Source organism: Betta splendens, chromosome 2 (genome assembly GCF_900634795.4).
Source record: "Betta splendens chromosome 2, fBetSpl5.4, whole genome shotgun sequence".
NCBI lineage: Eukaryota > Metazoa > Chordata > Actinopteri > Anabantiformes > Osphronemidae > Betta > Betta splendens.
Genome location: NC_040882.2, coordinates 9,810,905 through 9,836,489, shown reverse-complemented (window position 1 = coordinate 9,836,489; position 25,585 = coordinate 9,810,905). Strand labels below are relative to the sequence as shown.

Here is a 25,585-nt window from a genome sequence, read left to right as displayed (position 1 = left end):
GTCTGACCACAGAGCAGCCTCTGAGCCACGGATGAAGGCGCCCTCGCATTCTTTCTAACCTCCTTCACTCCTGCTTCAAGCAGCGGGTCATTTGAGATGCTACAGACAGTCGAGACAAGTACAGACAGCGAAGTGATGACAGGCTAATAGAGCTACAAGACAGATGTTAAGATTGGTTTGCAGATTAAACGCACGGGTCGGGAGACGATGGGAGCTCTGTGTTCATGTGGGGCCACTTCTACCGGAGACTGAGACCTGGTGGGGTTTCTTCAGGAGTTCGTTAACCAGCTCACTCACCAACGGTGCGCCGGCTCTGGAGCGAGACCAGGGCCGTATCGTTTCAGCCGCAGGTCAGTGGCTGCAGCTGCACAACTCAGAGCGAGCGAAGACTGCGGCATTGTTTAGAAGCCACTTGTATAAGTGCTGAGTCAGACTTCGCTCAATTATTAAACTGTGCAAACATGACACAAAGGTGCTCGAACCGAGCGCGTCGATTGGCTCACGGCTGTTTGGTTTGTACACTCAGATAAGGAAATGAAGTAAAGCGGCGCACGGCGGTTACCGTGGAGACCACTGCCTGCTGTAAAGCTGCTATTCCCGACTGACCAGTCAGTGTTCAACCCCACCCTGCTGGAACAAGCTGTAAGTAACGCCTGGCAAGCGTCCTCTGGCCTCTGATTGGCATCAAAGGCCGGGGAGACAGAGACGAGCCTTCAGGGCCCCGGCAGGAAGCAGTGCGATAAGGCTGCGGACGGACGCCGGAGCCAGGAATGTGAGCAGCAGCCGCTCTGAAGCGGAGGAGATGCTCCGGCCTCGTGTCTGGTTTCTCTGGGAGATTCACACTTGGTGTCATTTGCATGTATATGGCGAGACGAGCCACGCAGGGACTCGCGTCTGTGCCCGTGCGTGTCCACGCGTGTCAGGCTGACCGTATGCTGCGACGCTGTCTGCACGGAGCAGCCATCAGCTGCATGTTTACAGTCGCACATGGACAACAGAGCGTCGCCTGCTGCCAGGCCAAGCTGGGACCGGCGGCACAGCTTTCAAGAGGCCCGACTCCCCAGGGCCGATGCATCAGTGACACACACACACACACACACACACACACACACACACACACACACACACACACACACACACACACACACACACACACACACACACACACACACACACACACACACACACACACACACACACACACACACACACACACACACACACACACACACACACACTCTGACTTGTTAGTACCAATGCAAAATCAATATGAGCCATAAAAAGAATGACATTTGGCAGAAGTATGGCAGGTCCCACAGCAAATGGCAGCTGTCACATCCATGTTCTACAGGTACATGTCTATGAGAGGCTCAACAGTCATTTTAAACACCAATTGGTGTGAAACCACCAGCATGGGTTCATGCATCCTTTATCCAACAGTTATACTGGGTGACTTCGAAGTTAGCCTGAGGCCAGCTAGCGTCAAGCCAGTCAAACACTTTACAGTACATGTAGAACAGGATATTGATACATAGCTGGGTTTTGTTTACATAGTAGCTACTTAAGACTGAAACACTGACTGGGGGAATGCACACTTCAAAGTCGCTTTATCGCGTGTCAGATTCATTGCTCTTCATCATAATGTTATTACACATTGCAAATTTCCCTCATATAGTGCAGACCTCAGATATTATTTAAAGTTCCTGAACAAAGGTTTACATTTTTACTGCAAGTATCAGATACATTAATTCTTCCTTATCTTTACATCCATCTGTATTTATTCTGTTACTGTTATCACTGTCTGGTTAGAGGCCAAACTGTATTTTATCGTACTGGTATTTACTGCGTGCCATAAAATCGGAGCAGACGCTAAGGAGGGATTTCACCTCAGCCACAAAGATAAAAAGTTTACAATGTTTGAACAGAAGATGATCATATTTCATCTGCATTGACACAAAAGCTGTGCATTATGAATCCATCAGGTTTTATTAGCCACCCGCCAGTAGGACCGTGTGAACGAGAGAGAGAGAGAGAGAGAGAGAGAGAGAGAGAGAGACTGGTACCAGTCAGAGGCTAAAAACGGGATCTTCCTGTTTTCCCTCAGAGACTGTGAGGTCATAAAAACCTTGTCGCTGCCATCGCCTCCCGTGCACAAACACACACACACCTTCTCCACATACATTTAAGGATGCTTCAACGCTACCCACCCATTAACTATTAATCCCTCATTCCCAATTCTCTCTTCGCTCCCTCCCGTAGTGCTCGCCCTGCCTCGGTCTCCAGGGTCCTTCCTCTGTACTCCACCCTTTGTCTGCGGCTCTGTTCTGAGGAGTTTCCTCTCTGAAGTCTTTCCCACCCTCTACCCTTTTCTTCTGGCACCAATTTTCCCTCTGCCTGTCAGCCACTCCCTCTGACCGTCTTTCTTTGCTTCTGTGTTCTTACTTCCATCTCTAAGTCACTAAATCTCCTTTTTCTACATGAGCACCGCTGATTCCCTTCAGGCGCATCCCTCCACTTTTTGGCTTTTGTGGGTTTTTCCTGTTTGAATTCCTTCCTGGCATTGCTGGGCGCGTAACCGCTCACTTCCTCCTCCTCCTTTCCCCATCTCTCTCACTTGAAGTGTCCCAGTTTCTGTCTTTTCCTCTGCCTTCATCTTGCCCACACGTCCTCCGCTTCCCCTCCTTCATCCGTGCCCCTGTCTTCCTATTGCCAGTCTGTACGTGCACAGTGGTTATCTGATTATTCTGCATTCTTTAAACTGTGTCCCATCTTTTGCTAAAGGATGTTCAGCTGAAACAACAGCTCATCTGTTCTTGGCCCATCCAGCCATGTCAAACATTTAAAGCCAGTTCCAAGATGCACAGACATGATAAACTTTAAATGTTGTTTTCAGAGAACAAAGCAGCAAAGTAGATTTATATAAATAATTCTAGGAACTACTTATTGGAGAAAAAATATTTCATAACTCATTTCTTTTGATCTGTCACAAACCAAGAACACGCAAGTATGTCTGAAACAATGAGTCATCAACAGCAGAGCCGTGTTTCAGTGAGGTGTAAGACCATGTCTTTTCATGTTAGACTGCCAAGAGGCTTTAAAGCACTTAGTTAATATAATTACTGAGGATTAAATAACAAATATTGTCTTTGAACCCTCGCAGATAATGGAACCAACGCCTCCGTGCGTCTCACCTGAGCTGTCCCAGGTTGTAGTGCCGCGTCTCCCCATCGGTGGAGCGCGTCACGCACACAGAGAAGCACGGCTGCAGCTGCCGCAGCTCCAGCAGCACGATGGCCAGGTAGTGAATGAAGAGCAGGGCGTCCACCAGCGACACGGCGTACTGCACGATGCCCTGGTAGTTTTCATCCTGGACACAGCCAATCGAATAGCAGTTATACCAGCTGAAAAACACAGGCGAAACAGATCAAATTGACCCGCGTGTGTCTCACCTGTGAGTCAAGTATCCTCATGCCGTAGAACAGCCAATAGGAGAGCACGAAGAGCAGCACCAGCACCGCGAGCAGTGCTCGGAACACGTAGACGCGCGGGAGGCTGGCGCGCGGCGCCCTGAAGAACAGCGCCCACACGGCCAGCAGCAGGATGAGCAGCTTGAAGGCCACAGAGATGAAGAGGCCCTCGCAGGCCGTGCCGCAGGGCTGCAGCCGGTCGAACCAGAGCAGGTGGGGCAGGACTAGAAAGGCCAAAGGCGTGAGGAAAACAAGCAGGCCCAGGATCACGGCCAGAGTCAGGGTGAAGTAACGGCGACAGTCCAGCCCCACGCTATCCTCCAGGTCCTTGGTGATGCGGACGATGTCCTCCTGGGAGAGGCTGTGCTCGGAGGTGCCTGTGACGGCGGTGGTGGTCTCGCCCCAGTTGTCATCCTGGACACGGAAAAAGATGTTAACACGTAGATCTCAATTCCTTCATCTACACATATTTTTCCAACTGAGTAAGAAGTATTATTAACTTATTTATATTAGTATTATTTTGAGATACTAAATACTGATACTAAAACATAGACTGATGTATATGATGCTTTTGGGGATGTACACAGAGAAACCTTTACTAAAATTGTGCCTACAGAATGTAGCTTGGTCTTAACTCAAATCCTGATAAAGTCCATTAATACCTTTGAAAATATTTTCCTTTAGCTGTTGCAGACCTGCACTGTTTATACATGTTTTGCTTCTGACTGAAAAAATCACCGGGAGGTCATTGCCAAGCAGCGAGAAAGAAACCAACACAAGAAGGGAAATGGAAAAAGTAAACACGACGAGCTGCCAACTAGGTTTTATGCTGACGTCTGGGTCTGACTGCATCCGCAGATAATGAAGGTCAGCGGTGCTGGAGCGCGGCCGTTAAAACAACACAGATAAAGGCCATTTTGCTCGGCAGCCACTGCGAGCGACTAATGGACTAATGTGGCCCTGTGAGCGACTGAGAGCGGAACCCGCTACCAGAGGAAGGGCCGACGAACTGGCAGCAGCTCGGACAACAGAACCCTGAGACACTTTCACCACAGAAGAATCCTATTTTAAGAGCTGTGCCAATGGTTTTAGCAAAAAAAAAAAAAAAAAAAAAAAAAAAAAAATGCATCGCATTATGATCCGGTTAGAATGAGGGGGTTGGGAGGTGGAGGATGGTGAAGTGGACTGCGAATATCCCCTTGGCCTCAGGGTGTAAAACAGCACAGATGTGGGAGAACAATGAGGGGGAACCAAGCAGTTGGGCTGAAGCTGGAAAGAAGCTACAGTTTACACAGATTAAACGTATACAGATTATATGTATAGTATGCAGTGGACCAGTCTAGTGATTTTTTTTATTGCAGTCAAGGCCAAAAGCAGTAATTCATCTAATAAGCACTGACAGCGCTTATTAGCAGCCCAATGCTGATTTATGTTATTCCACAGTTTAATAATTCACAAATGAACAGCCCTCCATGTTGTGTGGTCTGTTCACCCACAGCTGGAAATGGACCAAAACAAATGTGCTGCTTATTTCAGTTTGAGCCAAGTTCGATACAGATCGCGGTGTCTGGCTCTGGAACGGAATTTCCTTTGGTTATTTGGTTTTATAAGAAGTGAGTCTGATGGCAACAACAAATGCTCAGATAACCTACACATACAGCAGAACTGGATCACACTGATTTGAATGTGTAAATACATACACAATACACATAGTTTAAATCCATTGGCCCAAAATGCAGAGCCAACGTGTCTATTTACAGCCACGCCATCCGTCACAGGAGGCGACGTCTTAACTGTTGGGTTGCGGGCATAGATTTTCACTCTTTGATGAGCTTCGACAGTCAAAACCAGTTCCATCTGACCTGTGACCTGACAGCCCAACGTGTCCGTAAATACTCGTCCCACGGAGCCACACATCACGAGCGAGCAGTAAACCACATGGTGGAATGCACGACTGGAGTTCAAAAGGTCAGCGAGTGAAGACGGTCCCGCCGGCACGCAGCCTGACATCTGCCTGTGACGGACAGTGTGTCCACATGGCATTCAGTTCATCCATGCAAGTCAATAAAGCACAACTGACATTTAGAAAAATAAAATGCGATTTCTTTAAAAATTTACTACATCTTCGGGAGCATGGCTATGGTTTGTTTTGTTTAGTGTGATTATTCAGTTGAAGACACTGAAATTATTGTGAGTGAGAAGTATCCTGATAAAAGAACATTTCCACCAACATTGGCTCTTGTGCCATTTATTGGGGGTGCAGAATGTCAAAAAATGTCAACAAACATGATGCATCCTTCCTTTAATTTAACATTAAAACTTAAATGCATTTAACTGAGAGTCACTGCATCTGTCAACACGTACAAAACCAACACACACAAACAATAATTAATAATGTATTATTCAGCATTTCAGGGTTGGAGATTGTTTCTGAAACAGTAAAAGCCACTTCATTAATAATGAAGTGGTTTACAGTATGCAACAGGCAAGAGGAGCGAGCAAAGCCTCATTATTTAAAGAGATGAGCCACAATTTCGCTTGACGAGCAAACCATGCAGCAATGCTTAGATATGACCTTATTGCTTGCTGTAAGACAGACAGGAGCTTTAGTGTAGACAGGTAGACAGACAGGAAATCAATAGACATTAGCTGTAAGCAGCAGTGTCCGTCTGACCAGGCTGCACCTCGAGCACGCCCAGGGGAGGCGTGAATCACTTGTTCTGCGGTCTCGTGGTTGTAATACACTCATCACTCCTGTGTCATAGCCTGAAACAGACTCAGGTGTGGTGCCTTCAAACAATAAAAAGGCATCTTTGCCCAGGCTCTTCGCTCTTGTACTGTACTTGCTGCTGATTTGCAGGATGCTTTTGGAGCTTCACTACTGGACCTGGGCTTTCCCTCTGCTGGAGTGTCTATAAATAATACTACTGACCCACATTTCCTCCTGGGATTAACCAATCGCCACGGGCTGATCTGATCCTCAGACCCAGGAGCCATGCAAGAGGCTCAGGCCCATTCATCACGTGAGGAGAGGAGGAAGAAAAGGGCAAGAGCTCAACAGGAAGGTTTGATAACAAGGCCGTTAAAAGGCAGCGAGGGATCTGTTTAGTACCCCTGACAATGACAATTACTACTAATTTAAAACTTGTGAAATCCTTCATTCACTCTGAGTCATCAATACACGTGTCACAGCCTGTCACGCTGACTTGTCCTTCATCTGCCGTGATTTATTCAACCAAGGCAAGGTTTTACAAGCAACCCTCTGAACATGTCATACCAGACATTTGTAGTCAGAGAGAGGAAGCTGGGGAGAGAGACGACAGTTAACAACCATCAGCATTCAAAGATACCGCCACCCCTTCTTTTACTATCTTCACCAGGAAATGTTTCTAATAAAAAAACATCAAAGCTTTTAAAATGGTACAACTTCATCTGAAAAAAGAGCAAAGGTTTAGTTTGCAATGGTTAGGGCCTCTTTCACATATATGCAAAGCAAATGAGTAAAAGCGTCTCATACAAGTCCAGACAGCATCCTTTTAATATTAAAACTGTCAAAAATTGTGAATATTGAACTTTATGTTTTCCCAGACTCTTCAGGCACGAGCACTACTTATTTCAGCCACTCACTGAAACTAAAAGCAGCGTGAAAAAGAGCCTATTGTCAGAAACAGGAGCAGCAGTTTAGCACGAAGGCAAGAGGCCGTAACAAAATCATGTGCAGCCACCTGTGGAGGAAATCACTTTCTCTCGCCACATTCCAGGCAGCAGAGGATCCAGCAGCATAACGAACAGCCGCTTGATAATTCAATCAAGCACTTCTTTGATCAAACTTGGGCCGCTGAGCTCTGAACTCACCCAGTCAGACCAGCGAGACGCTCGTTCGGATGCATCATATTCAGTTACAGACATCACACAGCAGAATGTCGGGATGCAGGGGAAATTCTGAGGCATGGCCCCTGTTCAAGTCCCTCAGGGTGACTCCCATGTCAAACGGCGAGACAGCTTCAGCTGTTTTTGCCAAAACTCCACAAACAGCTCATTTTGGCAGATAGAGTCTAAGAAATCTTAATCATGGTTCCGAGTGACTGGGCTGAAGACAGACAGGCAAAGTCAAACACACACACCTGAGCAGTAAACTATTGTTTAAGACTGATGCCCTGTCACTGCTATGTACAGTATGAGCAGCTATATATATATATATATATATAGCTAGCTTTGTACAACACAGCGTGCATTTCCAAAGCTTTCAAGGATGTATCTCCTGCACCAGGTATAAATAGCAGCTATTGTCTCTCGCAGTAAATCAAACGTGCACTAAAAGCCTATTTTCTGATGCTCTGCTATGTCCCGCAAACAAAGCCACTCTCAGTGCACTTTACTCGCTGCTGGGAAGTGAGGTGTTGTTGTGCGTGTGCAGAAATGCAGCTACACACGGTCCCAGGGAGCTTTTCGCAGCCATTTAGAAGTGCCTTTGTTCTAACAGCAGACCACATGCCAAGAACTTGTCACGACAAGGAAAGGAAGCGCTTAAAAAAAAAAAGAAAAAAGAAAAACTCTCTGTAGAGCTAATTCACAGAGCAGCTGAGCAATTGGGAGACAATGGGAGACTGACAGCTGAGCACTGGGTACAGAGGAGGACAGTGGGGTGATTAAATGGATTAAACACAGACAGATCACGAACACAGACCGGGAACAACAACTACTATGTAGATAATTATTGAAATTTAAAGTGGCCACTTGAAATAGTCTAATTCGGTCTGAAACAGAAAACTAGCCATTATTTCATTATTTCTACCTCCACAAGGTTATTTTTTCCTCAATCACCACTCCTACTACAGTATACGTTTATTCTTGAGGTACATTTATAACGACATGTTGGACCTCTACAATTCTGGACCCAGTTTTAAGCATAAAAAACAACTGGAAGATAGCATATGTGCGTGTAACACTTTACGATATCACTACCTAACCTATGTGAAAGCAGTAACTGTAATATGCAGTTATACTTATGCACAGTGTTCCATCTTACCACACTTGGTTGAGTTGCTCCATAGCTGGCAGATGAGAGGGACTTGGCACTCGTGTCTCCTACAGTGGTGACAATCACCTCCTTTTTATCCTCTATAATGTCGCAAAGCTCAAACACCTGCAACAGTTCGTCTCCTGCCTCCATCACTGCTGGCGACTGCATCCTGCCTCGAACCCGGTCTTTATCCAGCTCAAACCAGCATCGACTCTGAACTCACTCACATCCATCCCTCGGTGTGTGCGACCGCTGCGACTCTGCCGATCTCCAGTCCAGCCCCCACTTTATCTGTCTTTATGAAGAAATCTCCCCCATCGTGCCTTGGGAGGTATTGTATGGGACAGTGCGCTCACTTGCCTTATAATGCAAGGGTCTTTATGGACAAAGGCAGCGAGTGAGGGAGAGTGGAAGAGAAAGAGAAGCTGGGGGGGTGATGAGGCCATCATGTGGGAAGGGAAGCAGTGCAGGATACTAAATAAACAGCGGAGTAAACAAAATTACACAGTATTGCCATCCATCCAAAGATGTGTCTCCACCATCCTCCCTCTCCCTCTCTCTTCCCCCTGAAGGCATCCTCTTTTATTCCTCTCGTCTCTTGCCTCAGCACCACTCTCCATACATTGCTTCTGACCCAATGAGCACTGTGGTGTCGCTGAGTTGCCGCCAGCACGGCTACGTGTGCGCTAATGTGTGTCAGAGCCCAGAAACCTGCCCAACCAGACTTAAGGGTGAATCGGCGATTCTCCTAACACCACCTTAAAAATATCCAACAAAAGTAGATGTGACAGGCTTCCATGTGCACGTATCATTTTTAATTATGCAATAAAAGCTTTGTTGGCTTGAGAGATTTGGACACACTTATAAAATATAAAAAGTCACTGTGCTGCAAAATAAAAACTAAAGGATACATTTGATCAGTCGACTCAGAGACACAATAAAGCCAACAAATTGTCAAAAGTGAAACAAAAACACACCACAGCAGAAGAGAACCTGAAGGCCTCCTTTAAGTGACTAGAGTTAACCAGGACTTGTCTGCTCCAGGAGGCAGTCAACACAAGACGCACATGACAAATGTGGGACTCGGAGGCAGATTAGCTACTTGCAACTACTGATGCTGCTGCTGCAACGGTGAGGCCTTGGTGGAGGTGCCGAGCAGCTGACATCACAAAGGAGGTGACTTTACTTGGGTTTAGTGACCTGTGCTGCAAGGAGGGTGAGAAAAGGGTGCAGCAGTGAAACTGAAGGCTCTGTCGTAGAAGAGCTGTGATTTAAGAGGGTCCTGCAATCACACCTCAAACTGGACCAAGTGTGTGTGGAGCCAAACTGACAAATGACCTGATCCCAGCAACCGTCCCAACACACCACCTAGTCCGTAGTCACTCCCATTGTCTGTTACAAACACCCAGCTGTTAAATGAAGCACAGGCAGACTCCAGACTACCTTTGGTTCCTACCTACAGACTCTGCTGCTTGATGAGCACCCGGGGTGGATTTTTCACACTGACGCATTAGCATACAGCCTGGAGCTTTGGCCTGCCTCCTGGAACTGAAGCAACCTGATGGAAGCACTTTGTTTCAACATATCAAGCAATCCTAGGTAACATGAAGAACCTCAGTTGGCTGCTAGTCCAGAAACTACTGATATCCTGCAACAATGATGCATTTTACAGCTAAGCTAAAGAAACAAGAGTCTAAAATAACTTAACTGGGTGACACAACGGCTGTTTGTAGTTCTTAATTGTGAGGATCAAATAAAGAATGTATCTCTCAAAATTGTCCACAGATTCCTCAATCATCTTAACCTCAACCACAACAGCTCTCTGCTGCTTTAGTGTCGTGCCTCATGTCTTCTTGTGTTCTCTGAATTCCTGTGGTGAGGCATGAGAAAGTTTGGTTGTTCTGGATTGTGAGGACATCCCCGCCCCGAGAGCTGAGTCTCTCCTCCAGTCAAGACTCTGATTAGGTCCCAGCAGCGATGTAATGAGGGCAGCGCCGCACTGTGAGACAGTGACATAAGCATGACGCACTCAGACACGAAACATTCATATGGTAGCACATGTGAGATCACAGACCGGAGAGCGGAGCACAGACATACACGGATCTGTGCTGAGCCCGTCTCTCAGAAGAATCCGTGGCCCTGATTACTCGAACTCAAGCTAAACACTCCCCGCCCTGTCAGCAGCACCACTGCAGGCCTCGGCATGAATAAGACATAATGAGCAAAATACGGCGCTGAGGACGTCTGTGCTCTGTGGCAAATCCTGTTGCGCAGAAAAAAGCACATACGCGGGCACCGCTAACGAGGCTCCCCACAAGAAAAGAAGAACGCCAAGTAGGTCAGGGAACAAAGCGACGTTGAACGTAGGACGTCTGTACGTTGGTGTTTCTCATCTTTTCCCTTAGGCAGGTTAAACTCAACACTTGATGAAGTCCAAGGTAGCAGTTGTTTGGCTTTAAGAATGGTGTGTGTGTGTGTGTGTGTGTGTGTGTGTGTGTGTGTGTGTGTGTGTGTGTGTGTGTGTGTGTGTGTGTGTGTGTGTGTGTGTGTGTAAATGCATTGGACTCTTGTCAACAGCAGCTCTTGAAATGTCTGCCTTCTGAGCTGCAAATATTTTATAAGGCCCAACAATTCACTGCTCATCAAAATGCAGTGGGAACATCTGGACTGGCCTGAACAGTAACTGCACATGTTCAGGCTTTCAGCGACGGGCAGCAGATGTGAATGACTGATGAGTTAATTGCTTGTAACCAAACTATGGAAAAAGACAGGCTGCGCTAAAGCCTTTATTCCTCTGGCTCATGGTCATAAAAAAAGTAAAATCAGAAGGCTGTCATCAACTGAGCTGCGTAGAGACCACAAGACAATGAAATCACTGTGATACACATGTGGAAAATAGGTTTCAGGTGTTATGAGTCTTATAGAAAGAAAGAGCTGCTGAATTAGCAAAAGCTACAGGTCGTAAAATGTGTCAGGAGCCGTACAGCGATGGAAGTAATTCAACAAGTTGACTCACTCCATATCAGTTGAAGCAACTTATTTTACTAACTCAAGTTCACTAGTTAAATAACATTTGGGAAGGAAAACATTCAAGTATCATCAGGAGTAGTATTATTCACGAGTATTAAAACTATTACTAATTGCTGTTAGCATGTTTGATTTTCTGCTCAACAATTTGAACTGTGTCCATGAACATAACAGTAACTGTAAAGGTCTCAAGTCAAAATATCATTTTGCTTGTTCTCCTGCCAGGAGGTAAAATTGAAGTAAAACCTACTATGAGTAAAGTGGAGTAAAGGACCAACGCTTGGCAACGCTAAAGTTCAGCAGGAAACCACAAATACAGCTACAATAGTGGTTTTTTAAAGGATTTATGTAGAAAGCATCCATTTAAACAGATTTTATATCTCTCATTTTTCAGTTTATGAAAATAAATGAGGAAGAAAAAATGAGAATGGAAAGCTGTCAGACTGCACATAACCAAGGCTAACCACAGACCAATGGGCTTTCCTGCACCTATGCTGAACACCTGTCACCATGTTATCCAATGAACACTTGCCTACCTTACATTTCTGCTTGATCAAATAATCCATCACATGATCCATGTTTGTCGGCTGCAGCATCGTTCCATCGTAGATTTCTGCGAGTGCAGTTTGAATTTTACAGTCAACACCAGCTAAGCTGCTGCTGCTTTGATTCGGCCTGCTCCATCTTAGAGGGGGGGGTTGTGCTGTTTAACGGATTAACCCATCACTACTGCAGTGACGCACAGAGCTTTCCTCCGACAAAAAGAAAAGGAAGACGACTGCTGTGTCTACATCCTGTAGCATGTTTTACGTCTCGTCTATGGGTCAAACTGGACCTCACTGAAAGTGGACTGTCCCTCCTGGTTCTGTGCCCTGACGTACCAGCTGGCCTGTCCCAGCCCAGGCTGCTAAACACAGCTATCACTCCCTCTCATTTCAACTAGTGACTGATAAATCTCCTGTGCTCCAAATCCCATATAAATCAACCTAGCAGTCCAATCCTATGTTGTATTAGAGGCATGTATTAACGCCACACAGCGCTGGTGCTACTGTAGCTGCGCTTTGGAGGCGATTAACAGGGTGCAGTGTTTGGATCGGTGTCCTACCTGGACCTGCTCGCCACGAACAGCCGAGTCGCCCAGCAGCGGCTCCGCAGGGGGCGTGTTTATTGTCACAGACTTTTCTGACCGGCTGTCTTTGCTGCGGGACTTGTGCCGGTCTTTGCTTCGCTCCCTGGAAAACAGCAAAAAATAAGATGACAACTGTGATTTTTTGACTACATATGAGACCCGGGGTATAGACAGGACTACTAGGGGCCGAGTTCCAGAACCGCCAAACCCTAAAGTACATACAGTAGATTGCAATCAGCTTATGTCAAATGGCACCTTTCCATTTACACATTGATCATGAGGGCTATTATTCAAGATCTTTTCCTTGCTTGACTATTTTTCTGTCAGCACATTTTTTGGTCTGCTATCAATATGTAGAGTAAAATAGTATAGGGACGCGGCGTGCATACAGCAACAGCGAGGCATGTAGTTGTTGTCTGCGTCAGATAAGACCAGAGCAGCTGACTGTGAAATAACACCGTACCGAGTAATGATGTAGTGTGAAGCCCCACAGCAGCCCCCTCCCTCCGCATCCTTCCTCGCTCCTAGCACAGCGCCGCTCCCTTCATGAGGGAGGCCTTCTGTCCCAGCATATGAGCGGCATTAGCCAGACTGACCTCTCCTGCACTTACAGCACTAATCCTGTGTAGAGCGTCGGCGGGCGGGTCGCCGCAGCCTCCACCCAGCATCAGCATCGCTGTCGCCACATGGTTCAGCTCCCACTCTGTAACCCCCCATTTAATCCCTCATCCGTCTCCTTTCCCCTCCAGCTGCTGGTGTCTTGAACACACATTTAATTATTCGCTGCAAACCTGTTTTCATGCAACACAACACTTCAAGTTATATTAGTATTAAAGCTGTTGTTTACATCCAGATGTTTCGTTTGACACGCGACCAAACTCCAGAACCACACGTGTCAGATCTCATATAGATTTTACAGGCTGAAGATGCTGTGCAGAGATTACTGGACAAACGTGAGAGAGAAAGACACGTACACACTGAAGAGGATCTCCACAGGTTTTCTTTCTCTTGCTACAGTAAGTCCTTATTGAGTGGACTGCTGCTTTCATGGTAGTCGCTTCTTTGTATGAACAACATAAAAACTAGTGTGACAAATCTAATTTCCACCACTGAGGGGACGTTTCCTTGTCGCCTTCTTCTGTTAAGACGCTAAAGCATAAAATGTTCTGTTAGCAACAATGTACAGGCTTTTTTACATGAAAAAGCACCAACTGACTGAACAGAGAAGCTAAAACATTTTTTCTAGCACTTAAAAAGAAAAAAGGAAAATATAAACATATAGGACTATATGTTGGAAATATATTGAGTCTATTTATAGGGCTTCTCTGGTCTCTGGACACTAATATCCTGCTCACCAAACTGTGAGTGAAGCCAAATGTCTACTGGGCATGTACTGTACAGTAACAGATCAGATCTGTCAGATTAGAAAGAAAAGTCTGACGTGGCCAATTAACATCTGTTGTCCATCAATAATTTGGCCTCAGTGACTCATACACATAATGTGTAGGACATCCTGTCTGTGATTAATGGTGATATCAGTAGAGGCTCTGCTGCAGCCTCATGGAGGCTTTTTTTATTAAAGGGTGTTACCCACTTTGCTTTCCGCCTCTATTCTTGCACTTCCTTTTGAGTGTGGACATGATTTCCTACGGAAAGTTAACAAAAAAAATTTAACCTGCACACAATGAGACAAAGTTCATTTTGAAAAGCCTGCTGCAGCTTTGTTCACAGACTGTGACTGACTTATCGAATAAATCCAGGAGATTAGGAAGTGATGTAAGCCTTAAGTACATTACAGCCATCAGTGTTACTTATTATTACAACTATCATCAGCACTGTTGATGATGGCTACTCCAGTGGGAAGTGGTCATCAGTCAACGGTTGTTGCTGATTACCATTATTAATTAGGGAGGATTGATGAAGGAGGGGGACAAGGAGGGGATGAGGGAGGAGCAATGAGCCTCAACCAGCAATTCTGCTGCTTCAGAGTCATCAGCAGAATAATGAGCAGGTCATGAGGTCATTTTCTATGCTTGTCAACTAGAGAGTCTGCTTTTAGTATTCATTGTGAAGTTGAGGTGCATCCCAACTATAAATGAATGATTTCATTACTAACTGCATTTGTCTGTGTGTGAAAACGAGCATGACGAACACGTAAAAGTGGATTCCTCCACTAATAGCTTTAATAGGTCAGAATACTGTGACTGTCCATTTAATTTAGTGATGAATAACTGAACTCTATGGCAGAACTCTACAACTATCGACGTATGCAACTGTTTTAGAGCTACTGCAAAGAATTGTGGGAAATGACGGTACTCATAACTGCAGATGACAATGGTTTCTAACCTGTGTGAGTGCCAAGAAATTGTGTCTAAAAAAGTAAATGTACCTGAAGTAAACTGACCCAATGAAAGGAGGTGGGTGGGCCTTGTTTCTGTAAGCATGAAGAGAAAAATCCTTCTAAACCTGTTATTCAAGAGTTAGAAATGAGTAGGGGGTACACCAAGAAGCAGGGAAATCACCATGGCAACACTTTACACCGGATTAACCATCAACAGATTGATTAGCCACTAGATAAAGCAGGTGGGTCTGGAATTAGAGTTCTACTGTAGGTGCACACACTGCCTAGGCTTCAGATGAGGCAACTGTGCACACGAACGTGAGTGGTTTGAACTCACTGACCTCTCTCCATCAGCTCCTCTCCACAGTTCACATTGCCCTCCTTCAGGAAGCAAGCTCGTGGGCAATCCCCCCCCCACACACACACACCTTCTCCTCCTTCCCTCCCCTTCCCACATCCTCTTCCTGCCTGATTAGCATGCAGTTGGCTCGTTGCTATTCCAACTGCACACTGCTCTATGATTTGATTAATGGAATTTGACTTCCAGTGTAGTCCTGAAACAGGGATGGCTATTTGGAAACAGTGAGAGGGGAGAGAGAGGAGGGGTCCTGAGAGGGATGAGATGGCTGCTGAATTCGGCCAGAATTGTGCAAATGAGGCTGAGAGAGTACAGTTTCCCCCTAATACCTGAGAATCAAGTGTGGCTGTGATCGCATCCTCCACCTCGCACAGAGGGAGGGTGGTAGCAGGATGTCATCTGAAGGACTAGAGCCAGCAAGCGCGGCATGCCAAACTGTCTGTGGACCAATTTGTTCTCTCGCTGGCTGGCAGAGCAACACTTACACACCTGTGTAAAGCAGTGCTTTGTCTCAGATGGCTGCATTCACTCAAAGTCGTGGTGAACACCTCAACCACAGCCAAATTGCTGGAGTCATGGAGCCAAATAAAAACGGACCAACCAACACACTCAGCTAGTTCATTCTGAAACTATAAACGTGTTATATAGAGCAAGACAGGGCGGGGGAGAGTGAGAGTGAGGGAAACAAGTGTGTGAGTGCGTTGGGGTTTTGAAAATGAAAGCTCTCTCCATCATTAATTTAAATTTGATGGAAATATGCCTAAATTCTTTTTATTCAAACCTATACTGCACCCGGTCGAGGTAGACGGTCGCTTGTCTGCTGGAGGTTGATTCCCTTTTATTTGTGGGATTTACCTTGGAAAGTAAATTTGGTTGTGATTTGGTGCTACATATATAAATAAACTAAATTGAAAGGTGTTCTTATCAGTTCTAGTCTCAGTGCTTATTTATAGCAACTTTTATCTGATAATGGGAAAATGTCTATGGCGATCACTATGTGCAACTTATAAAAAACCCTGTCTTTACCTATAATGACACAAAGTTTGGTAAAGCTGTTCCTGCACCAACTAACGTCTGGTTTAATGCACTTTCATGAACTCTTTCATCACAACTCCAAACAAATCCCAATGCACAGACGCACAGCAGTGAGATGATACATTCCACTACCCAACGACACAGTCCCACTCCTTCAGAGGGGTCCGACTGGAGACTGGGTTCCGACTAGTGAGCCCGGCAGCTGACCCGGCTGATTATTTAATTAGGTGCACTGTTTACACGTACTAGCTGTACTGTGTTTAGTCCTACTCTGCTGAACAGAACAGAACAGAACAGAACAGAATGTATGTTGACTGAAAAGCCTCTAATAAAGTGGTGGCAAAAAGTGCAGCATACACAACAAAACCTAGTGAGATCCCATTTCACAAATATGTCATTTTTAAAATATTTAGTGAGGATCATTCTAAACTTTAAAGGCCATAATTGAAAATAGTCTGGTCAACAATTGGGTAATTGGTCATTATTCAGCATATCGCAGATTATTTTAACTAAGACTAACATTAATATTCTCTCGTCTTACTTATGCAAGTCAATTCACCAATCTATATATAATGCATATAAATGTCCCCTTTAAGAGAAGGTTCATCTGAGGAAGCTCAAATGGTTTTATTACTGAATGAATTAGCTTAAATTACTCACTCAGTTCCCTGCAGATGTGTGCTGCTTTGTAATTGGACTTATACCAATCAAAAGAACCAATTTTCCACATGGGCAGCTGCTAATATGAGATTTGCAATTTAATAATCATTTACATACTCATAAATGATGATTGGGTTTACAGAAGCAGGCTTTGGGGAACTTTTGAGAAGTGGATCATGGTTCTCAAAGTGGATTAGAAACCTATAGTTTGAAGAAGCTGTAAAAGTGTGTAAGCTGCTCTTGTTTAAGTACACAGATTTTAAAAGAGCATGCAGATGATTCTGTAACTGCACTCCACCAAATATTACATGGCACCTTAGAAAGGTACAGAATAGAATTAGGGTCATTATAAAAGTACATAGTTGTTATATGCCAGAACTAATTTTAAAAACTGAACTATATTCTCAGAATACTGAATATTGTTTTTATATTGGCTCTAATGCTCTTCTGTACAAACTCATGAAGTAAAGTCCAATGAACATTACAGAAGCACCCATTCAACAGATCTGGACTGCACAGACAAGTACTCAGTGGATCTTCTATTGACACACAGGCCCAGTGCCTGCATGTCCCCAGCATCAGTCTAATTAGACTACAGTAAAAGCAAAAGTGTCTAACGGCGAGGGGCTTTAAACGCAACAGTTTGGGTTTTTTGTATATGAAATTAGAGGCCAGCTGGTGACTCTGGCACAGTCATGGTCAGAAGAGAGGAGCAGGGGAGCAGAACAGGAGCTTGGCAGCAACGCCTGTATGATATTCCCAATTTGCTGTCACACGCTTGAAAGGCTGCAAAAGGAGCAAAAGAGACGAGGATGGGAACTACACCACGATCATCGCTGCCATGATCTCAATCCCTTTCCCAACCACTGACCTCCCTCCTCGAGCTCAGCGTCTAAATGAAGCGAGACCACTTCTGCTTTGTGTAACTTTGTGCTACAAGGGCACATTCCTGTATGGAGCAATGCGGGCGAGCCGCCTGCGCCAAGCCATCCTCAGAGGGCAGTGAGGAATCCATTCAGGACAGGGGGCGGGGGGCTGTTGGAGGCGATAGCAACCGAGAGGAGGTCAAGAGCCGGCAGAGGAAGCGGCAACTGCCGCATTCATGTCATTCATTCAGTGCAAGAAAAAAAAAGAGAGAGGAGCGCGATAAAACGGACGAGAACGAGGGGTTGAGAGACTACTGAGGGCAAACTTCACATCTTCCCAAAGGGAATAAAATCCCTTCAAGTGCAACAGGTGGCATCAGTGGAGTGAGAGAGATATACTGATATACTGTGGTGAGCGGGGCCGTGGGGCCCATCCGTGTCAGGGGAAGGGCTGTTATGGAACAGGAGCCGCCCTCTCGTCGTATCCACTGAGCCGTCAGTCAGTCGGGCCTCCTCAGCACCTGTCCCCCGCCGCCTTCCTGAGACCTGTCAGCCGCAGCCATTTCACCGATGACAGACTAATGCTCTTACACGAGCTCTGGGCCCCGCACACGCCGGGCCGGAGAGGAAGGCAGCGATGCATGTGAAGTGGGATTATGGAGGTGAAGGGGCTGCGGAGCGCTGTGCAAGTAGTACATACATACAGAATGCATCCCAGAACACAGAGGAGGAGGAACTCTTACCCGTGCCTGTGGGATCCCCGGGAGCGTCCAGAGTAGTAGGAGTAGCCCGAGTAGGTGGACTCCGTGTCCATGGCGATGCTCTCCCACCCAGGCAGGTGGGCTCCGCTCGGCCGCTGGCGGCTACAGCCTAGCCCTCCCCGCTGTCTGCTGGAGCTGGAGGCAATCGATGGGCTCGCTCAGGAGCCCGACAGAGGTGGCGAGCTGTCGGCAGTCAGGCTTGAAAAGCGACCCTGGGGGCGCCCGTTGAGGAAACATCAACCTGGAGAGGGGGAGGCAGACAGATGGAGGATTTGAATTCAAAGTGCGAGGCGTCTGGGAAACGGGCCCACGTTTGACTGTTAGAGACAAGGGCAGCCAACAAGGATGAGAGTGTGTCTGACGCGGAATAAAGAGCATTTGGGAATCTGCATTTTAAACACTCGGGGCTCCTCTCGCGCATGAAAGCATCTGCATTTGTAGCCGCAAACCTGCTCGGTTTAATCCACGCGCCCCCAGCAGAAAACTAACCTTAATACCATCAAACAGTGCTCTGTTGAAGTCTGACGCTGACGAGGTGAAGCACGAAGGACAGAGCAAAGACAAAAGTGCCGTTCACACACAAGAACCTTAGACGATCAAACGCCTCGAACACTTAACACTGTGTACATGGCTTCCATGCTGCCCAGGGTTCGGCGAGACCTAGCGTGTTGTTTTGATCATGAAGTCAAATGGTTTAATGATTTTCTGTGCGTCGTCTTTCACACACTCTTGTAGCCTGTAACGCTAAATACTACCTCATGTGTAAAGTGCTGTACGCAGCATTGAATTCAGGATTTTGGAACTAACCTCACGCAGCAACACTTTCAACCTACAGTCCCTGAATGCCTCACAAGCAGCAAATCAGACCTTTCTTAACATCTAATGAAACTTCGAGCATGTTTAGACATTCGAAATTCAGGCTTATGAGTGGAAGGAGCAGCTATTTTCAGCACGTTTAAATAGCAGCAGTGTTTTAATTTAAGAGCAGCAGAATTGCTCATGGGACTATTACCTATCTCTTTTCCTCTTCGCAGCATTCCTATGTGGTGACACAGACACACACAGGCACGCCACAGTTTGGAAATGTGAACACCACCCATCAACAAACACCAGAAGCCAAACTGGGTGATGCTCACTTCACAGCATGCGACTGACACGCTGCAATTTGGCCTCGTACTTGTAAAGCAGCAGTTTATTCAGCGGTGCCGCTGCTTTTATACAAAGCACTGTGACTTTTTTATGGGCAGTTTAAGGTGATTTGAAGTACTTTTCTAGTTAAATCAAGCTAGTTTCTTGCTCCATGTAGTAAAAACACTGACGGTTTCACGACTAGATGCAGAGATGAGCCCAAACGCTAACACGCTCCATGTACGTGTCTAGACCAGGTGGAGGCTTTAAAAGCGGCATTAATAAAAGAGGCTGTTTATTGAGTGCACTTGATTTAGTACACGTGAGAAGGAGATGGAGCTGCAGAGGTTTTTAAAGGAGGTAGATTTGGCTCCAGCTCAGAATAAAACTACATATTTGAGTAGGTGCACAACGGAAACGAGAGGCAGCCAGCCCGAGGCCTGCTGTAAAAACGCATAAGGCGCAGAGTCTCAGACCAAAGGATGAACATTTGTGAGCATTAAAAGCACAAGTGGTTTAAATTTTACACAAAGGAACCTAAATCAACACACTCAGCCCTGAGAAGCGCCCGCCTACGCTGGTATTGAACAGCCGTAAACCCTGCGGAGGAGAGGACAAATATAGCAGATATTAAATCTCAGCTCACGTTAACCAGACGACCAAGTCCTCGGCTCAGACAGCGTTCAGAGGTGGAGTGATGCCATGATGCCGTGGGCTTTACACTTTGCTACCGGCGCCTTTTCATTTTTAATGAGTGAATCAAGGCTTTCCTGTCTCCCGCTTCATGCCCCGACCTTATCGGGACGCGGCCCGGTGCCGCTTCACGCCTCCTCTGAGAAGCATGCGCTGAAACTCTGAGGCTAAGCTCCGGGCGCAGCCACAAGAATTTACAGCTGATTTATGGCTCCACTCGCCCTAAAGGAGGTGGTAAACTGAACAAACCGTCCTACACCCCCCCACGAGAAACCCAACTTTTTCTGCATTCACAGCCCACTTTTACAGATTTGGTGCAGGATAAACACAAATCCTGTAACTTGCTGGGAAACTGGGTCCAAAAATACACGTCGGAGTTTGACCCGGTTCTGAGGAGCGTGGCGTCGGTGCATCTGAGAGTGTGTGTTTGCGTTGGTGCTTGCGTGACAGTCGCACGCTCCTGGAAACGCTTTGAAGATTGCGCAACGGCATATTTGGATCTGCTCGTTCTGCAAATCATTTTAAAAGCCTGAATCATCCGCGCGGCGACAGGGCCTCCCTCGACTGGTTCTGGGCCATCTCGCCGTACGCCAGCTGATCCGGGAGCCTTTGTTAACTTGAGCAGCTTCTCATCCTCTCAGATGTAAACTCGTGTCCGAGAGACGTTTCCGTTCATTTCGGGAACTCGTACACCAGCGCGGTTTACTGCGGAATTGACCCAGTGAGTAACAGCCGATAAACAGGCCGGGCAGCATCACGGAGGCATTTTCATCACCTACTTTAATCCTCTTAAAGGCAAGGGCACGTGGCTAAATGGGGGATTACCAGGGTTAAATGAGAGCGCGGTCCAGGTTCACTCAGGGTGCACCCACGAGCGCCGCATCGATTATTCCCCTGCTCCATTGTGTCTCCTCTCAAAGCAACCCACCTCTGACCACTCCAGACGCTCCGCCCTGAGCAGCCTCCCTGCGAGCGCCGCCCTGACCCCACTCAGAGGTCTTATTGAAGTGAAACAGGATACGTGGGCGTTCTCACATGTGGTTTCTGTCGTTCCACGCCGGATTAGGCTGGTGAGCAGAACCACTTCAAGTTAGTGGAGGAGGAATCCCCGAGTCTGGGAGGGAGGAGGGAGCTGCAGCAGGTTCACCACAGTAATCCAAGAACCCTGCTGAGCTGCCGGCTCGTCTCTTTCTACAGGAAAACAGTGGCAGCAAGCAGCGGTGGGGGAGGAACCGTAAAATTATATCACAACAACAAGGCCCGAAGGGCGCCATGCCTCCGAAAACATAAACTACACTTTCTCTGGCAGTCGTTTCCCACAGGTACATGTAAGACAGCACCTAACACAAAGGGGGGAAAAGTAGTCAAATGTGTAAAAAGACACACACACACACACACACACACACACACACACACACACACACACACACACACACACACACACACACACACACACACACACACACACACACACACACACACACACACACACACACGTCAGTCTGAGCAGGAAGCGTGAACAAACCAAAACACCTGCACGACAGCAGGCCAGAAAGAAAGCTTGATCTGGCCAGAGGTGAGGCCAGGAAACATCTGTCCTGCTACACCACAGCTCCTTCTCACAGGCATCGGAAAGCAGCATCTGCCAAAGCTTCACCTGCCAACGGGAAGCTTTGGGTCTGACCTCACTGCGTTACGCGTTTAACTTTGAAAAAAAAAATTCCACAAACTTGTCCTTTATCTTTTAGCGCCACTCTCTAACCCTCTGCATGATGTTGTGATCCTACAATAATTCCTCCTTGATATCAGTCGTGCCTCTACCTGTTGATCCGTCTCATAACATGTGCAGTCTGATAACACTAAATAATAGTTTGTGCAAATTCCAGTGAGAGCACAAATCCTCGTAGCAGTTTCCTCCCTTGGTCCAACTTACAGGTGTTACACGTTTCAAATACATATCAATATCTGAGGCTTCCACTCGCTCATGTGCTGCTGCAGCTCGTTTAAATTAGTTTACAGTTCCCGACTCTTGTGAAGCTGCTGAGGGGAAACTCCAGGGACACGCACGACTGACACCATGAACACAGAACAAGGAGCCACGGGGATCCAGTGCGTTCGGGTGCAGCCCGAGGTCAGTGACGCGCCGCAGCACCGACCCGCTCCCGACCCGCTCCCGACCCCCGGCAGACACAACAGGCAGGCCCCGCTTTCCTGAGCGGACCGGCCAATTAGGCCTCTAATGAGCCAGACGAGAGGAGACGTCAGGTACTCATTTGGAGCCTCCTTTCAAGCAAGCTGCTCACCCGAGCTGCCTTCATGCAGGACAGAGTGGGAAATTCATCCAGAAATGCGCTGGATGGCCCGAGGAGCAACCGTTTCAGTCATTTTAAAGAATGTTTTTGACAAGAGAGATAAATGTTGAGGAAATGACAACAGCAACACTGTGTAAAACCTCATCAGACATCTGACAGTTGGTTTTTCTGCATCTGATATCTGAGATCACCTCCCTCTCGCCTCCTTCCTCTGCACCACGACGCCCTCGTAGCTCTGCCTCTATTATCATTACGCTCCCACGCCCCCCACCATGATGAGACACGACCAGCTCACAATAATGACTGCAGCTCCGCAAGAGACGGACGCAGTCACGGGACGTGCCGGGACATGAGGCGACGTGGAAACAAGTCAGTGTGGGAGTCTGGCCCGGTCACATGCTCACCGCAACGGCGTCCACCAGAGAGTGATGAGGGCCGTTAAATGTGTGGAATTCAATCAGCATTCCTCAGTTGAGCCACTCAGACGGCAAACAGAGGCACAAGCAGGAAGCTGGAGCTGATGTCGACCTACTTCCTGTCTGACACCAGCCCTGAACCTTATTGATTGGGCCTCTACCTGTTGCAGTATACTGCTGTTACCAGGCAACCGCGATAAGCTAATCCTTACAGGGGTCGATGGCTGCAGTGAGGTTATTTAGCGATGCGATAACTGCACCCCCACCCCAGGCTGAATGCCAATGAGCTACTGAGATCTCTATCGTACTGGACACAGACAGACGATGGGGTCGAGATGCTGAGATAAACAAACAGGCCGATTAAATTGAAGTTTGACCTCGAGCTTAAAGCACGAGTCCAAGGTCGCCACCTCCCCGAACTTATGAAACGAGCTCGCAACCACAATTCTCATTATAAACACGCATAGCAAGTCAGGGAAAAGAAGCATTTGGTTGTTTTTGGGATCTTTGAAGAGTAACTTTACAGCTCTGGATTTCAACAACAATAGAATAAAACCTCTGTTTAGACCAGCTTAACCACAGTAACCAGTCTAATGTAAGGTACACATCAGTCTACAGTCTATCTTGCAATGTCTGAGCTGAATATGTCGTCATCGCTCCTGACACGGCGTGTTACAAAAAGCTGCCATGAAATATTTAAGTTAAATCTGAATAATTCAATCAGATTGCACACTCACCGCAGGTGACTGGACATGTTGTAAGAGGCACAAAAATCAAATGAAATCAAAAATCACAAGAAAGGCCGAGAACTCTAACAGTGCACCTGAAGCAAAAATAAAAAGGCAAATCTCTCTGACCACGTCCCTAGAAACTCAGTCATCAGTCACCTGATGTTTTTAACAGCACACACACACACACACACTCATCTTGTTTATTTCGGTCGCCGTGGCAACAGGAAGGTCACAGCAGTCACCACCATGCAGCGTTACATTAACTAAGGAAGCTGCTAATTCAGATGGGTTTCGCTGCCATTAATCAGCACGTTGGAGGCTCCACGCGCGGCACACGCCCCACATCTGTGAGCGCTTGACAGCTGGCGCACAAATCACGGTTCTGGGAGGAAGGATCCAAAAGGTTAGGACATTAACGTTCCGGAGGGAAACGGACGATAATGAGGGACCTGCGTGATTTACAGCGAGGAAGAAACTTGCTGTAGTTTAATGGCAACGTGGGTTCCAGTGCGTTTGTTACGCAGGTAATTACAGCCTGCAAATGGGGACTTTTACAGTAGAGCAGTGACGCACAGCAGTTGGCAAACAAACCAGAATGTATGTAAGGAAACCTGTGGCCTTCTTTATAGTGAGCCAATAACAAGGTAAAAGGCTTGTTTAAGCTTCTTATAAATATTGTGCATTTTTCCTGTATTTAAAAACGTCCATTTAGCAAACAAACTGGAACCATTCGTGGTTATTGATTAAACGTGTGACGCACCTGGTTAGTTTTATTTTTGCCACCAGCTTCTAATTAGCTGCAGCTTCATATCGTACGGCCGTAACGCGTTGAGCATATTCTGTGGAGCCGGCGGAGCGGGCTCGCCCTCTCCGGCCCTACCTGTGACCCGGCAGGTGGGCGGACCTACAGGCAGGAAAGTCCCCGGTTCCGCCGTGGCCTCGGAGCCGCTCTCCCGCCTGTTGGCCATGGAACACACGTCACAACAAACGGCCGTCAAACGGACTCTTTCCGTCTGGTCGCCCAGTGTTTCGCGAGGCGTCCGCCGCCGCCGGTCACAGCGGCGGACTGAGCGGCAGCAGCCCGGCGACCGCGGCTCCGGCCGAGCGTGAGAGACACGGCGGACCTCGCTGACACTCACCGCGTTCCTCGCCTCGCACCCGCTTGATTAAACCAACGCCGGCAACGCGGAGGGGAAAACGAAACGGCGTCCGGGCTGCGGCCGCGCGCGCTGGCGACCGCCGCGAACTTCCCGTGCGCGCGCGCCTGCGAGCATTCGGCCGAAGTTGAAAGCGCGTCACGTCGCGCAGGTACGAACGCGGCGAGGCGCGCCGGCGGCTCTTCCCACGCGACACGCCGGACGGCGGCGGCGTCCGACGCCTCGCACACGGTCACACGGCGCCGAAGCCGCACTTCGCACGCTCACATCTGCACATGACCGGCAGCGTCTCCGGCGGAGCTGGACCGTAACTCACCCCTCGTCGGCGGAGGTGACATTCCCGTAGTTGATAATTTTTCCCGGGGTTGTGAAGCGGCTCGGGAGGCTCCCGTCACGCCAGCCCTTGGTAACCGTAGGAATCACCCTGGCAGTCAGGAATTTCACAGGGGGCAGAGCCTGTCAGCGTGTGAGGCCGCAGTGC

General features: G+C 47.4%; 1 protein-coding gene across 6 annotated transcripts in view; it reads right to left on the bottom strand.

Annotated features, from left to right (window-relative positions):
- The window catches only part of LOC114844476 (vang-like protein 1), a 31,221-nt gene extending 5,636 nt beyond the window's left edge, over positions 1-25,585 (bottom strand). Inside the window, exons 1-5 of one of the 6 annotated variants that reach the window (XM_029131877.3) lie at positions 25,421-25,585; positions 18,650-18,908; positions 12,623-12,749; positions 3,450-3,881; positions 3,192-3,367 (exon numbers count right to left, since the gene is read on the bottom strand). In XM_029131877.3, the coding sequence (XP_028987710.1) occupies positions 3,192-3,367; positions 3,450-3,881; positions 12,623-12,749; positions 18,650-18,720 (806 nt within the window). In that variant the 5' untranslated portion in view covers positions 18,721-18,908; positions 25,421-25,585. Of the gene's footprint in view, positions 1-3,191; positions 3,368-3,449; positions 3,882-12,053; positions 12,356-12,622; positions 12,750-18,649; positions 18,909-23,953; positions 24,133-24,707; positions 24,731-24,827; positions 24,887-25,086; positions 25,305-25,420 lie in introns of those variants that run through there. The other 5 variants (XM_029131887.3, XM_029131902.3, XM_029131910.3 and 2 more) reach the window with 5 other exon arrangements.